The sequence below is a fragment of the Bos indicus x Bos taurus genome, chromosome 10 (assembly GCF_003369695.1).
Source record: "Bos indicus x Bos taurus breed Angus x Brahman F1 hybrid chromosome 10, Bos_hybrid_MaternalHap_v2.0, whole genome shotgun sequence".
In the NCBI taxonomy this organism is placed as follows: Eukaryota; Metazoa; Chordata; class Mammalia; order Artiodactyla; family Bovidae; genus Bos; species Bos indicus x Bos taurus.
Window position 1 is genome coordinate 100,172,514 of NC_040085.1, and position 15,681 is coordinate 100,188,194.

Here is a 15,681-nt window from a genome sequence, read left to right on the forward strand (position 1 = left end):
AAAGACTTAGCTAGAGTTGGGCATGGGCTGGAAGCTTTATCGTTGGCAGGTTTTATTTTAAATAAAGCAGGCAAGGAGCTGCTTTATCAGCCTTGAAATTGCAGAGGAATTTCCCTGGGGGCGCCTTATACTCCCACTAGCTGCCTGGATTTTCCCCAGATCATTTGCTGAGTTTCTTTGGAAAAGAGTATTTTTTTTAATTAAAAATTTTATCATTTAAATGTTGTGTGCCTATACCATTCGGAAAACCTAGTTTTTTGTTTCATATCCTTCGAAATCTTTGCTGATTGCTCCAGCCTCTCATCAGGTGCCCCTGTGTTCATTTCATCTGGCTCAGCACTGCCAACTCTCAGCTTTGTGTTTGGACCTTGGACCTGAATTCCTATCCAACTGTTTTATATATCTCCTTGGATATATAGTGAACCCTCCTAAACTTGTCTAAAACCAAACTGCTAACATCTTCCTAGCCAATCTGTTCTTCCTCCAGCCCTCCTTGTTTTAGTTAATGGTAGCCATTCTTTCCAGTTGCTCAGGCCAGAAACCTGTGCTGTTCTTTCTTTCACACTTTCTGCCTTTCTTCCTTTCTTCAGTCTCCTTTCCTTCCTTCCCTCCTTTTCCCTCCTCGTCATCATCTACCTTCAGAATATATTAAAGTTCACCCACCCCTTATATCTCTGCGTCTTTTGCCCTCGTGAAAGCCATCGTCCACGACTTGCCTTGATGACGGCGGCGATGTCCTTCCTGATCTGTCCCTCGCAAACTTCCCTGTTGCTGTCTGTTCGCACAGCAGAGAGGGACCCTTTTAAACTGTGAGTTGGATCCCAGCACACCCTTGCTCAGAACCCTCTGCTGACTCCCTGTTACGCTCCCAAGGACAAAAGCCCTCCCCGGTCTCATCACCTACCCTGCCAGGCCCCCCATTCTGTCCTCTTGCTCTTCCCCAGACCTGCTTGGTGTGTTTCTCTTTCGGAGCATTCAGAGAAGAGCATGTGTGAGCTGCTTTTGCCCTCTTCTGGGAATGTGTGCTTCCTGTCGTCTGTAAGCTTGCTCATCTCTGAGGCCTTCCTTAGGCTCCCAGCCCCATTCTCCCTAATCCACTTTCCTAAAACTTTTTTCCTCTGTAGCACTTAACTGCCATCTTTTTTTAATCCAGATTTGGGACTTTAAATATCAGGAACATAAAATATATTTGTTTTTGAGGCTCATCTTCCCCTCACCACCTCAGTGGAAGCTCTTTGGCAAGGGCCGGGGGAGGGGTGTGTGTGTGTGTGTGTGTGTGTGTGTGTGTGTGTGTGGTTTGTTGGGGGGGTGTGTGTGTGTGTGTGGTTTGTTGGGGGGGGGTGTGTGTGTGTGTGGTTTGTTGCTCTGTGTGTGTGTGTGTGTGGTTTGTTGCTGTTACTGAGCACCCAGAACACGGCTGGCATGAGGTAGCAGCTGAGTAGACGTTTGTTGCCTTCGTGGGTGTGTCGCTGCTGCCGCGCTTGCAGCTCTCCCAGTGCCTTGTCTATGGCTCTTCTGCTGGGCCTCAGCCAGTATTCATGTGTGTGTGTTCTGTTTTCCAGAAGTGGTTGAAATCTCACCTGCTATAATCTGCTCCCTAACCACACAATGCTAAAGTCATTTTTCAGTCTGTACACTCAATGTATGTATTTCGTTTATATACACACACTCAAATGCTATTATTGATATGTAGGAACATGTAAAAACAGAGTTCTAAGGAGTATCGAGATAAAAAATATTTTTAATATAATAGAATTTCTGATTTCCTTTCTCCACCTTCGTGGAGGAAGTGGATTATTGTCTTGGAAACCCAATTTGAAATCTACTGCTATATGTTGGTAAGAATTTGCGCCATTTTCACGTTCTTTACTTCATTTTTATGGACTCTCCAGAAGGAGAGGCTATAAATGTATATACTTAATGTATATCATGTTGAACTGGAATCACTGTGAAGACTCCTGGTAAAAAGGAGTTTTCGTATTCAGAGAAAACAGGGAAAGTCCCCCCTCCGTCCTGCCCACCTCCTTCTGCAGAGTAAGCGCCACACTTGCAGCAGGTGTGCGTCTGCAGTCTTAGTGTTTTTAAAAATCTGTTTGTACATATCCATCCTTTCTGGGCAGAGCAGAACTCTAAGTGTATTTCTGTACACACATACACGTATGTATAAAAAGAGTTATACCACATGGGTTTTCTTTGTAATGCGTTTTGTTCCATTTACTGTATCATAGAAGTGTCATAATACAGAGGTTATGAGTAGGGGCTCAGGGAGATAGACTGCTAGGGTGTTAAACCAGGCTCTGCCACTCACTCGCTGACCTTAACCTTTCTTGAGTTCTGATTTCCCAAGAATATGTGAACTTTCTCTGTTGATGAATATTTACATTGGAGTCTGTGGAAGGATCGTTGCTTACTTTGCATTCTGAAGTTGAGCTGGGCACGCATGGGTGAGCAGGAAGCCTCCAGGGGGCTCCTTTTGGGCACCTGTTTCTTTGTGACCCATCCCCTGACACCCCCCTGCTTCTCTCACTGCAGCAATGTCTGCTGCCCTCCAGTGGCCCCTGACGTGCAGGCGGTGCCGGGCCCAGGGGGTGCCACGCCACCACCGTTAGCTGGCGCTCCTGAGGAATTCCATGTGGCTCCAAAGCCTTGTTAACTTTGAAAATTATTTTCTGTATAAAGATTTTGAAGATTTAGGTTAGTTTACAGGTAAGAATGAAGAAGTAAATAAAGATTCTTATATAAATGTCAGTACTTTTTCTTTATTCTGTTACAGGGAAGCCAAAGGCTGCAGTTCTTTATACAAATTCTTTTGGAGGGGCTGTGGGGAGTCGTGTTCACCATCTTGCATCATCATATTTTGCACAGCTTATTTGTTGGCTTAGTGAGTAAAACAAAGTAAAAACCTTTCTCAAACTATAGCCATGGAGAGATATACTCTGATGCATTCTCTGAATGCAGCAGACATTCTCTTGGATCGGAGGGCTTTAATTTTGTTAAGATGATGATACTCCCCAAATAGATCTTGGATTCAACTCAGTCTTTGTTAAAAATTTCTGCTGGCTTTTTTCCAGAAGATGCAGGCTGATTCTGAAATTTACATAGAAGGGGAAAGGACTTGGAATAGCCATAACTATTGAAAAATAATAAAATTAGAGGACTTACATTTTCCATTTTCAAAACTTACTGCAGAGCTGCAGCTATGCCATCTCCTGGCACTGGCATAAGGGTGTACATATAAATCGGTCGAATCGGGGTGAGAATCCAGAAATGAACCGGTGTGCTTGTGATCTGTTGTATTTTGACAAGGACGTAAAGACTGTTTATTGGGGAAAGAAGTCTTTTCAACAAATGATGCTCGAGAACTGGATAGCCACATGCGAAAGAATAAAGTTGGATCCTTACCCTGCACCATATATGAAAATTAACTCAAAATGGATCAGATGCATAAGTGTAAGAACTAAAATGACAACACTCTTAGGAGAAAGAGTTTGGTATAACTAAGTGAAGTCGGACTAGACAGTGGTTTCTTGTATGTGGCACCAGCAGCACATACAGCTAAAGAAAAAATAGGTGAAGTTGGGCTTTATCGAAGTTCAAAGCGTCTGTGCTTCAAAAGATAACTATCAAGAAAAAGGCAACCCACAGAATGGCGAAAAGTCACCTATGTAATAATTATGTAGCAGCAAACCAAGGCCAAATCCTCATTGTCTCTGTCTTTAAATTTCCACCAGGTCTCATATCAGTACAGTTGAATTCCATCATCACCACCATTTTTAATGAGGTTTGTGTCTCATTAGAGACACATGGGTGTGATCAAAGGTCCAGTTAGCTTCCAAATAGTGTCCTATTACTATTTTCAAGGGGAAATGAAATTCAAAATACTAGATAAAACAATTTAAAAATAATGCGAAGCTTGACAGTTACAGGTACATTGATGAGCAAAAGTACATTAAGTTCACGTCATATTCAGGTATAAAGTACTTTATGTTATATTGCTTATTTATGCCTCAGGTCTTCAGTGGCCCTTTTCATATGAGGTAAATAATAGAAAATTCTTGGTGTGTCGTGTGTCTGCTTCCAGCCAATCACAAGCCAGAGTTGTTTCCTGTGTAATAATAGGGTCTGTTGTTTGGAGAGGAGCTGTAAGTAAGACTTACAGGATACAGGGGGCTGTGTGTTAAGGCTTCTCGGTTGAAGCAGAGAGAAAATTGGGTCTGGTTTGTTGAGTATTTTCAGATTTACTTTGAGTTCTGACTCCAGAAATGTACAATCCTGTCTTTTCAATTACAGGTTTTAAAAGGTTACTGATGGTTTAATACTTCTTAAAGTCACAGCCTTAATGATTGCTTTTACTTTTGATGAAAGCTTAGTGAGCTGTGAAAGAAAAATTACCAAATATTAAGGAGAGAGAATTTTATGAAAATGTCATCAAGGTTTCCATCACCATCTTTACCAATTTTCTTTTCACCTGGGCCAGTTGACTTAGGTTCAGTAACAAGTTCCTCTTGTTCACTGAATGAGCTAGACAGTATTTCCCATCTTTTAAGGAAAATATCAACTGATATCAATGAAATTAAAGGGATGAAAGCAGCAATTTTGACAGTGGAAGCAAATCTGTTTGATCTTAATGTTAGAGTGTCACAGAATGAAGCAAAAATTTCATCTTTGGAGGTTAAAATGAATGAGTATTCAACGTCTGAAGGCAGCAGACAGTTTGAAGATCTGCAGGAGGAAGTAGATTTTGCATCACAGTCAAGGACTACTGATGTAAAAATAATTGGTTTCCTTAGAAACATTGAGAAAGGTAAATTTTTAGAATGTGGTATTGGGTAACTTGACTGTCGCTTTCATATGGAGGCAGCAGGTCACAGAGAACTTGAATTTTTCGTGGACCTTTAATGACAAAATCTTGTACATGATTTGTCTTAGAAACCTAGACTTTAGAATTCCATCCTTTTTCGTGGATCTCTAAAAATGATGTTTTGAAAAGGTTAGAGAGGTGAAACAAAACTTGAAATGTGAGAGAATGGTGGTCTTTCATCTATCTATTTGGTGAAATTACTTTAAAATGTATAATTCTGTCACTGTTCACTGTTTATGCTAAAGAGACCTGTTAGTATTTGAATTGGAAGAGCATACTCCCTGTAACCTAATCACATGTCAGTTTCCCAGGCAGCCCTTCAGGAATACAACTTGGCTAAGTATCTGTTTCGGGTCAGCTCCTGAGGATTTACTGGATTTTCAACCATGGTAATTTTGGAAGAAATTAACTTATTCTGGGGAGTAGGGCACATCATTAGGGAGTAATGTAGTGTAACTCATATTTAAAAGAAAATAGCGGATAACAATTTGGCAAATTTTAAACTTTTTTAAAAACCTCTTAATGAAACATGATAGTTGGTAAGCAGCTGCCAACTTAACATGCTTGCACTGAGTGAGTAAACTGTCCTTGTGAAACTGATGCAGTAGGTTTACTAAGCAGCAGCATGCACGCTCTCACTGATACTTCAGTAGTGTTTAGAACCCTGTCAACTGCGTCCCTTCCTACACCGTACTGTTGGGCTTCTAAATCAACAAGTGAGGACCGAGTATCTGCTAGGCTGGGGTGTTCGGAGAAGTATGACGCCCTCGCAAACCTCAACTTGAAGATAGAAAAATCAGTTCTATATCTCTGTTTTGTTTTGCAGTGTAACTGAGAAAATTGTGAATCCATTTAAGAAATAATGCTCGAGCTGTGTGTCTTTCTTGCAGGATCGCTAAGTGCTTGTCCCGCGTTCTGTGGTAGAGGGCCTGGGCTGCAGCGCTCTGAGTGTCTCCTTCCCTGTGTGCTGCTCTCTGCCCGTCCGAGCCTCAGTGTGTCCTTTGGGAACTCTGTTCTGCGGTGGGGGCTGCCTTACCCGCTGAGAGCCCAGCAGCAGAGGGAGACCTCCTCGCGGGGATCTTGCCGCCGGCTGTCGCCCGTCTCCCCGGGAGCCAGCCGAGGGCCCAGGCAGCTGCCCCACTGGCTTCTGCAGCCCTTTGCCTTCATCACTGTGCTTCTCTCCAGTCCAAGGAAACCAGCTTCCAGACAGGGAGAACCGTGGTCATTTTTGGTTTAACCTGAGTACAGGTTTTTGTCTTACAGACGTTTGGTCTAGGATTATTATTAAATTGTATTGTGGAAGCTTTAAGTTATTTTAAAGACTTTCAATTAGGAACCCAGAAAGATTATTTTGGTCTTAATTCCTGGGAAGCACATGAGCTGCTATTGTTCGTTTTTTTTAAGCATAGTGAAGTTTTAAAATTTATGTTCTAGGAACTCAACAGAGGCAGTTGTTATCCCGATTGCAAATTGACCCCGTAATGGCAGAAACTCTGCAGATCAGTCAAGGTTGGTGCTAATATTAAATTTCCATTTGTAATCTAGCATTTTTCAGTTGCTATTTCCATTCCTTACACCTCATTTAATGTATCCTGTGTCTCTTAGACCGTGCCCTAAGATGCTACATTAAGATCTGTGAAAATATTTTAGGGCCAGGAGTCGGGACCTGCGTTTTCTTCATGCTGAGTGGTGTTTACATTGTTCACCTCACACAGAAACTTGCTTCCTCTGACACCATCTCACCCCGGTCCCTGGAAACCGTTGGCTGTTCATGCCTCTGCTTTAGGGACCTCTTGAATCCTTACCCTGCTTTCCATTGAACTTTCTCCATTGCTCTGAGCTGCTTTAGTGTCCTCTGGCCTGTTAAACCTTATTCTCACTTTGATTTCGTGTTAGAAATGTTGTGGCCAGGTGTTTACCCAGAGCTTATCATTCTGAGAGCTGCTGTAACTTGTTTGCCTGTCTCCCTGACCCCCAGCACACATAGGCACATCCCACGGGCTACCGCAGGACCGTGGTGAGCACCTGATTTATGTCTGGTGGGACCGTTGTTGGAAGCTCTGGTTCCTCGACTACTCCGTGTCGACTCCTACTGAATTTTCCTCACCTGTGTTCAGGACTCCACAGTCAACAACGATATTCCCTTACCCTTCCTGGCCTGCTCAGAAAGGTGTGCTTATTCTCTCCAAGGATTACCTTCTACCCAGATGCCACATCATACCCAGTTGGCAAATACTTTGGTGTTGACACCCTTCTGTGACTTTGATCTCTCCCTCTCTCTGGTTTCTCCCTTCTGTCCGTCAGAGTGTTGAGATACACTGCATCCTTGATTTTGCCCTCATTTCCCAGCATTCCATCCTGCTTCTGCGTAAGTACTTTCATTCACAATGTGTGGTAGCTGCGGTCGGTGTGTTATTGGCACCGTCGGCACTTGCGCATCTCGTGTCTCCTTCGCTTACTTCCGTCCACAGTGCGTATTCTGTCTGCATCAAGCCGCTCTCCAAGGCTTACGTGTGAGCACAGCCGTTGCCTGCCTCCCGCTTTCTGTTGTTTCTGAGAGCCCTTTTGTTTCTGCGTATCCCTTTGTTTTATTAACACCCTGGCTTTATTTCATGTCCTCGGTGCCTTCTTACTTCTCTGAAGATACGAAAGGTGGTTTTGGACATTTTCTCCCCGCCCTTCTTGGTCTTGTTTTCTCCAGGTGGTTTGTTTTGATCACTGTCTTTCACGATAGAGGTTCTCAGGTGTCTGAGGATCCTTGCTTAACTTGTAATTTAAGAGCAGGGTGCTTAAGCTGATTGGCCTTTTGGGTTCATTAATTAGAGGATGAGGTAAGGGACTTTTGACTTCTGAATGCAGGTCCTGCAGTAAAAGAGTGGCTTGTCCAGCCTGTCTGCTTTGGCGGTGCTGTGATGTCTGTGTCTTTGAGTCTTTTAGGTTGGTCAGCTTTTCCAGAGAAAGATGGTTCAAGAAGTGGATTGGGTGCCAGGGTTCTGGGAGCTCAGTGGGGACGGAACTGAGGTAGGCACCTCAACATTAACTTCTGTGTAATGTTTACTACACACACACACACACACACACACACACACACACAAACACACAGTTTTCAGAACAGTACTTCTTTCAACATGGCTGGCATTCATTAGTCTAGAAACCCTCTGTTTTTACCTTTTCAGGAGTCTAAAGCTCCACTTTGCTCCAGGGGAGAAGTGGTCAAAGATTATCAGGAAATCTAACTGCTTTTTACAGTTTTAATAGTATGCATTGAGTTAATTTTGCACCTTTTCTGTCAGACCATGATGCTTCATCCATAAGCCTCTTGAGCAATGATCAACAGGAAAGCATATTTCCAGTAATTCCAAGTGTCTTCAAGGGTCGCAGTAGGGGAATAGCTGTGGTAAGGATCACAGAAAAGAAAACGGATACATAGAGTTTAGGGAGAGCTACCTGCTTCTGGATGGACCCTTGAACCTGCTTCTGCTGTGCCCTGCCTTCTCCCAGCCCCTGCCCAGGCCCCCTGTGCTGCCCACTTCTTGGCCTCGGAAGAAGCTTGGGATCCATATTATTCATTGTTAGTTGAAGACTCAGCTTTTAGAGATCTACTAAGTTTTCCCCTTTTAAAATGTGCTTATTGCCCCCGACATACCATGTACCCACTGCAGTTGACGTGTAGACTCTTAACCACTGGAACATCAGGACAGTCCCTGGTTATCTCTTCTTTTACAATTATTTTCTTTGTGAGGTGTTTTTTGTTTTTTAATTTAACCCTTTACTGACATTTTATTAGAGTTTCAGTTCAGTTCAGTCGCTCAGTCATGTCCGACTCTTTGCGATCCCATGAATTGTAGCACACCAGGCCTCCCTGTCCATCACCAACTCCCAGAGTTCACTCAAACTCATGTCCATCGAGTTGGTGATGCCATCCAACCATTTCATCCTCTGTCATCCCCTTCTCCTCCTGCCTCCAATCCCTCCCAGAATCAGGGTCTTTTCCAATGAGTCAACTCTTCGCATGAGGTGGCCAAAGTATTGGAGTTTCAGCTTCAGTATCAGTCCTTCCAATGAATAACCAGGACTGATCTCCTTTAGAATGGACTGGTTGGATCTCCTTGCAGTCCAAGGGACTCTCAAGAGGCTTCTCCAACACCACAGTTCAAAAGCATCAGCTCTTCGGCGCTCAGCTGTCTTCACAGTCCAACTCTCACATTCATACATGACCACTGGAAAAACCATAGCCTTGACTAGATGGACCTTTGTTGGCAGAGTAATGTCTCTGCTTTTGAATAGGCTGTCTAGGTTGGTCATAACTTTCCTTCCAAGGATTAAGCGTCTTTTAATTTCATGGCTGCAATCACCATCTGCAATGATTTTGGAGCCCCCCAAAATAGTGTCTGACACTGTTTCCACTGTTTCCCATCTATCTGCCATGAAGTGATGGGACCAGGTGCCATGATCTTCGTTTTCTGAATGTTGAGCTTTAAGCCAACTTTTTCACTCTCCACTTTCACTTTCATCAAGAGGCTTTTTAGTTCCTCTTCACTTTTTGCCATAAGGGTGGTGTCATCTGCATATCTGAGGTTATTGATATTTCTCTTGGCAATCTTGATTCCAGCTTGTGCTTCTTCCAGCCCAGCGTTTCTCATGATGTACTCTGCATAGCAGTTAAATAAGCAGGGTGACAATATACAGCCTTGACGTACTCCTTTTCCTATTTGGAACCAGTCTGTTGTTCCATGTCCAGTTCTAACTGTTGCTCCCTGACCTGCATATAGGTTTCTCAAAGGGCAGGTCAGGTGGTCTGGTATTCCCATCTCTTTCAGAATTTTCCACAGTTGATTGTGATCCACACAGTCAAAGGCTTTGGCACAGTCAATAAAGCAGAAATAGATGTTTTTCTGGAACTCTCTTGCTTTTTCCATGATCCAGTGGATGCTGGCAATTTGATCTCTGGTTCCTCTGCCTTTTCTAAAACCAGCTGGAACATCTGGAAGTTCACGGTTTCACGTACTGCTGAAGCCTGGCTTGGAGAATTTTGAGCATTACTTTACTAGCGTGTGAGATGTGTGCAATTGTGTGGTAGTTTGAGCATTCTTTGGCATTGCCTTTCTTTGGGATTGGAATGAAAACTGACCTTTCCCAGTCCTGTGGCCACTGCTGAGTTTTCCAAATTTGCTGGCATATTGAGTGCAGTACTTTCATAGCATCATCTTTCAGGATTTGAAATAGCTCAACTGGAATTCCATCACCTCCACTAGCTTTGTTTGTAGTGATGCTTTCTAAGGCCCACTTGACTTCAGATTCCAGGATGTCTGGCTCTAGGTGAGTGATCACACCATTGTGATTATCTGGGTCGTAAAGCTCTTTTTTGTACAGTTCTGTGTATTCTTGCCACCTCTTCTTAATATCTTGTGCTTCTGTTAGGTCCATACCATTTCTGTCCTTTATTGAGCCCATCTTTGCATGAAATGTTCCCTTGGTATCTCTAGTTTTCATGAAGAGATCTCTAAGTCTTCCTCATTCTCTTGTTTTCCTCTATTTGCATTGGTCACTGAGGAAGGCTTTCTTACCTCTCCTTGCTATTCTTTGGAACTCTGCATTCAGATGCTTCTATCTTTCCTTTTTTCCTTTGCTTTTCACTCCTCTTCTTTTCACAGCTATTTGTAAGGCCTTAGAGTTTCAGGAGGATGCAAATGTGTGGATTCAGCCTGTGGTCCTCACCCAGGAGGTGTCACTAACTCTGCCATCTGTCTGCTCTGCCTGACCCAGGCCGTGCTCAGGAGTGTTGATGGGGTGACGAGAGGCTCGTGTCGAGAATAAAGCTGTTTTCTGTGCACACTTGTCTGCACTCTGTGATGTGTGGCCCTGATGTTCCCATGTTTTCTTCCATCTTCTGTCTTTTGTCTTCTGGGACTTCACTGTCTGTTCTTCCACTAGTTCCTTTTCCTTCTCCTTCAGTTCCCTTCCTCTCCTGCCCCTTAAAATGTTACCTTTATCCTGTATCCTGCCCTGAGCATTATTTTCATCTCATCCGTATTCTCCCAAGATGCAGACTAGTAGAACTGCTGTGCCTCAAAGAGGGAGAAGAGGGGGGTGAGGAGCCGCAGCCCACAGACTGCACCCTGGCCCCTCCGTCTGCTAGCTGTGCGGACACGGTGAACCAGAGCAGAACTCAGTGCAAACCAGGCGTCTGCAACCCAGGAGGGATCTGCTTCCTGGGCTGTCTGTGAGGGCTCAGGGAGAAGATAGCCATGCTGAATATGTACAGTTGACCACACGTTGTCATCTCACCATCAGCAGAGACTCTGTTTCTTTCTTCTTTCCCGCTCGTAATAATAAAATCTGAATTTTCAACTTCTTTCTGAACACCTGAGAGTCCTGCAAAGACCTCAAACTGAAGAAGCCTGAACTGGAAACGTGTCTTTGCCCTCTGTTGAGTCTGCTCTCTGCCCTGTCCTGATCGTGCTCCTCCCCCTCCTCCTACACTCATCTGCGTCTCTCCTGCCCTTGCAGGGGGAGGCAGGTTGCCTCTTCCTGGGACAGTCGTTTAAAACGCACCTGCTGTCACTGCTAGTGCCGCGTGAGTGTAGAACGTGTCTCCCCTCCTCTAGGTGTGCGAGAGGAAGGCGGCGTGGGCAGGAGCCCCGTGGCTGAGACCTGGGGCTCCAGTCCATTCCTCCCACTTTCTGTTTTTCTAAAAAAACGTGCTCATGTCACTTCACTACTTAGAAACCCTGGTTTACTTCTTACTTCTTGACCAGAATCCAGGCTCATCGGCACGGGGGCACATAGAAGACCCTTTAGGCCTCAAGCCTTCTTGCTATTCAGTCTGTTCAGCCTGCCACTGGGGTCCCTCTCTTTCTCTGCTTTTTCTTGGCGTAGCTCGCGCAGTGCTCTTAGGTTTCCGTTTTACTTAACGAGTGGCCCTGAATCCGCGTGCTCTGAGCTTTGGTCTCTGTTGCCTGTTGAGGAGCAGAGCTGCTCCTGACGTTGGTCGTGACACCTGCTGGTGTGCCGGCGGTCTGTGTCCCGGGCCTCGGGTCTTGGTGTATTTTATAAAGTACTTGAGCTTGAAAATTGTATTGTCGGTGATGTGATCTGTGGCTGCTCGCATTAAAGTTCAGTGTTATCCTTGCTGTATTTTTATCGATGTCTATTCATCTTAAAATTCTTTTTCAAAGTAGTCTGTCTTCAACCAGGCAGAAACTATGCCACTTTTATTGTTTTCATTCGGGTGTGCTCTGTTCCATAAGTGTGCAAAATGAGCAAAACAGATTTTAAAGAGTTTTTTAAAAATAGCCTTTGTATCATGATTCTAGGGCACATTAGGAGTCTGTATTCTTTGTTTATAGAAAATATTGTTGTACTTTATATTGTTACTAATATCCCATTAGGTACCTCATGGAAGAACCTTTCTTCTATCTGTAGGCAGGAAGTTCATTAGAATGCCTTGGTAATACGCTGTATGAGCAAAGGAATGCTTGACTTCTTTGAAAAGATGTTTGGCATAGAATTGCAGCCTTATTCCTAAGTTGAACCATTGTAATTTTCCTTTAAAATAATTACAAATATATAAAGGATTGACATTCTTCTCACGTGTGTGATGTTGGGAATGCAAGATAAATTCAGAAGTAAACATTTGTGGCCAATTTCTTTGGCTCAGATTACTATGACATGGAATCCATGGTCCATGCAGACACAAGATCATTTATTCTGAAGAAGCCAAAGCTGTGTGAGGAGCTCGTAGTGGCAGCGAGCCAGGCGTCGGGGATGGAGACTGCAGACGCCCTTCGGGCCCGCTCGGGACACCTTGTGCAGACACGGTAGATGGACTCTTTGCTTTGTAGCTCACGTGTGTTGATAGACAGTGGAAGTTAACCGCCAGCGCCCAGCCCCCTCCTGCCCGTCCTGGCCCCAGTGTAGATGCTGTGTTGACTGAGAAGTTAGGCCGTGTGTCATAAGGCACACCCAGTTCTCAAAAATTTCAGTTCATCTTTCTTATTCAGAAATCTGTTACCATACAAGTAAGTCAGTATATGATTTAGCTCTTTTAATAAGATTATTTTCTTTATGCACATCCAGGAAATGAAATTTTAAAAGCCAGATGATAAGAATTAGGACATCTCAGTCAGAGAGTTAGCAGATTGGGTTGGGGTGATTATCGCCATAGATAATGGACTGAATGTTCTGTAAGGAAACAAACGTAGAGTTAATAAACTTAGTGTGTACAGAACGGCTGGCTCTTGTGTTCTGAGCATAGATGCTGACTTCTCCATTTGTTTCCACATGACCCTGTGAAGGTCCAGTGGGTGCCGGGGTCAGGGCTGAGGGAGAGCGCCCTGAGGGCAGCCTGAAGGGCTGGTGCCGACGCCACAGAGATTGGCCCTAGTCATCGTGCGTGAGCAGGAATCTGCTAGCCGTCCCTGGGAGTCCTGTCAAGGCTTGTTTGTTAGTGAAGAAACTGCAGACCAGTCAGGGCAGTGGTAGTTTTTTGAAGAGCGCTGTAGGAGGCTCGGCTTTTTGTGCGTTTCCCTAATTCTGTGGTATTTTCTATCTGTCTGGCAGAGATCTTGTACAACCAGATAAACCTGCGAGTCCCAAGTTTATAGTGACGCTGGACGGTGTCCCCAGCCCCCCAGGATACATGTCAGATCAAGAGGAGGACATGTGCTCTGAAGGAATGAGACCCGCACAGCACCCTGCAGCCTCACACGGGGGCCTCGCGGGCCTCCTCCACCCGCAGCGGTCGCGCGTGCTGAGCAGGCAGCTTGAGGACCCAGATGGTAGCTTTGCAAACGGTGTGTGGGGGCTCAGCCCGCCCTCTCAGGGTGCCGGCGTCACGAAGGACGTCTTTGCCATGTGTCTCTACCTCGAATGAATGTTGGTTGGAGGTCTTTTAATCGTAACTTGGTGGTGGCCTGTATACTTCTTCAGACTAAATGGCCAATTGAATTTGAAACTGTTTGTCCTCTGTATGCCAAAGCGGAGTTCCACCGTGGAGGCCGACAAACGCCTCTCCACGATGCTTGTTAAAGGATGGATTCTTGCTTGGTGCCTTGTTTATCCTTTTTTCCCATTTAGAAACTGTATTTGTTATGTTCCTCTTGAACCAGCAGCAGTTGGTTACTCTTGTAATTAGTAATTAACTGGACAGAAAACTCTATTTGGATTTTGATGTTATTTCTACTTCAGTGAAATTCCCTTGAAAGGAGTTTCTTATCTGATACTTCAAAGTACTTCTTGGAGGTTTAGGAAAAAACCTTGTTTAAATTAATATAGAAACATTGTAGTAGAGATGAACTCAGTTCAAATGGTGACATGATTTTAGGCAGATGGACACTTCTTAGCAGTGCTTCTCTCACTGGAATCAGTGGCCAGTGCAGTGCCTTGAGCATTTTCATTCTTGATAGTGAATACCAGTCATATTCCTCACAGCTTACAAAGATTTTAGGAACACCTTCATTGGTAAACCAGAGAGACAATTACTGAATATTAAATATGAAGAGCCTCAAAGAAAAAGCAATAATGGGTTCTGAAATTTTCCCACAGTAATCCTCTTCTTGTTAGAGATACGAAAATGTATTAAATACCTTTTTTAGTCACTAAAAATAGCCTTTAGGGGGAGATCGTCAGTGAGCAAAGGACATATTGCTGCTATCTTGAACAAAGTGGAGTGCTGTGAATCAGTTCTGATTGGTGGAGTGAGTTATAAAATCTTGACTTTTCTTTCAAAGGAAGAAAAATTGTACGTGTTAATAACAGAGGTGATAACTGCAGTAGTCAGGCAGTTCAGATTTCTTGACCCCGTATATTTTGTTTAAAATATGAGAAGATTTCAGTGTTTTAGTACTTTGGATTTCAGTTTGGTAGTTTAATTTTTGGTACCTTAGGGTCTTGTTTAGTTGCCAAGTCGCATCTGACTCTTTGTGACCCCACGGACTGTAGCCCCCCTGGCTCCTCTGTCCATGGGATTCTCTAGGCAAGAATACTGGAGTGGGTTGCCATGCCCTCCTCCAGGGGATCTTCCCGACCCAGGGATGGAACTGGCGTCTCCTGCACTGGCACGTGGATTCTTTACCCCTGAGCCACGCGAGAAACGCAGTTTCAGGTCTAATTTGGTTTAAACGTAGACATGCGTGTGCAGCTTTATTGGTGTATGCGCCACAGCAGTGACCCTCTGGGTAGCGGAAGCTGTTCCTCAGGCTGCGCGGTGCTGTGGCCGTCACGGAGACGCCTGTGATGGGGCGCTGCCTTCACGGCTTTGACCCGGGCCTCTCAGTTTCTCGCTCCTGCTCAAAGGCAGAGCTCTGTGGCGGAGGACGCAGGGAGGCCGAGAAGGCCCCATCAGGAGGCTCTCGTCCGGCCTGCTCTGCCCGCCCGGGTGGGGGTTTGACACTCGGTAGTTGCTTTCCTGTCCAGTGTTTCAAGGATGCCACCAATCGCAGCGGCTGTTTTAAGCCACCCTGGCTGGCCTTTCACGGCAGCCCAGATTTTATACTTTGCGATAAAAAGTGAATTTGCCTCTTAAAACTTAAACAGGAAGAGTGTTCATAGCTTATGAAGTAAACGTTAGAGAAAACCAGAGTTGTGAACTTTGTGGCGTTTCCTCACTGTGGGTGGGGTTGTACGGGTGGCTTGTCAAGGTTTCCTGGTTAGGGAAGCTTGTGTGGGTGTTCTGGTGGGTGGAGCTGGATTTCTTCCCTCTGGAGTGCAATGAAGTGTCCAGTAATGAGTTATGAGATGTCAGTGGGTTTGGAGTCCCTTTGGGCAGCCTGTATATTGAAGCTCAGGGCTGTGTTCCTGTGTTGCTGGAGAAATTTGCG

General features: G+C 44.6%; 1 protein-coding gene across 10 annotated transcripts in view; it reads left to right on the forward strand.

Moving 5' to 3' along the window:
- The window catches only part of ZC3H14 (zinc finger CCCH-type containing 14), a 41,683-nt gene that overhangs the window by 20,765 nt on the left and 5,237 nt on the right, over nt 1-15,681 (forward strand). For 4 of the 10 annotated variants that reach the window (XM_027552683.1, XM_027552687.1, XM_027552685.1 and 1 more), the window contains 3 exons: nt 6,296-6,370; nt 12,522-12,681; nt 13,424-13,656. The exons of 2 other annotated variants lie outside the window; for them this stretch is intronic. In XM_027552683.1, coding sequence (XP_027408484.1) covers nt 6,296-6,370; nt 12,522-12,681; nt 13,424-13,656 — 468 coding nt within the window. The remainder of the gene's footprint in view (nt 1-6,295; nt 6,371-12,521; nt 12,682-13,423; nt 13,657-15,681) is intronic. 4 more of the 10 variants (XM_027552684.1, XM_027552690.1, XM_027552691.1 and 1 more) reach the window with 2 other exon arrangements.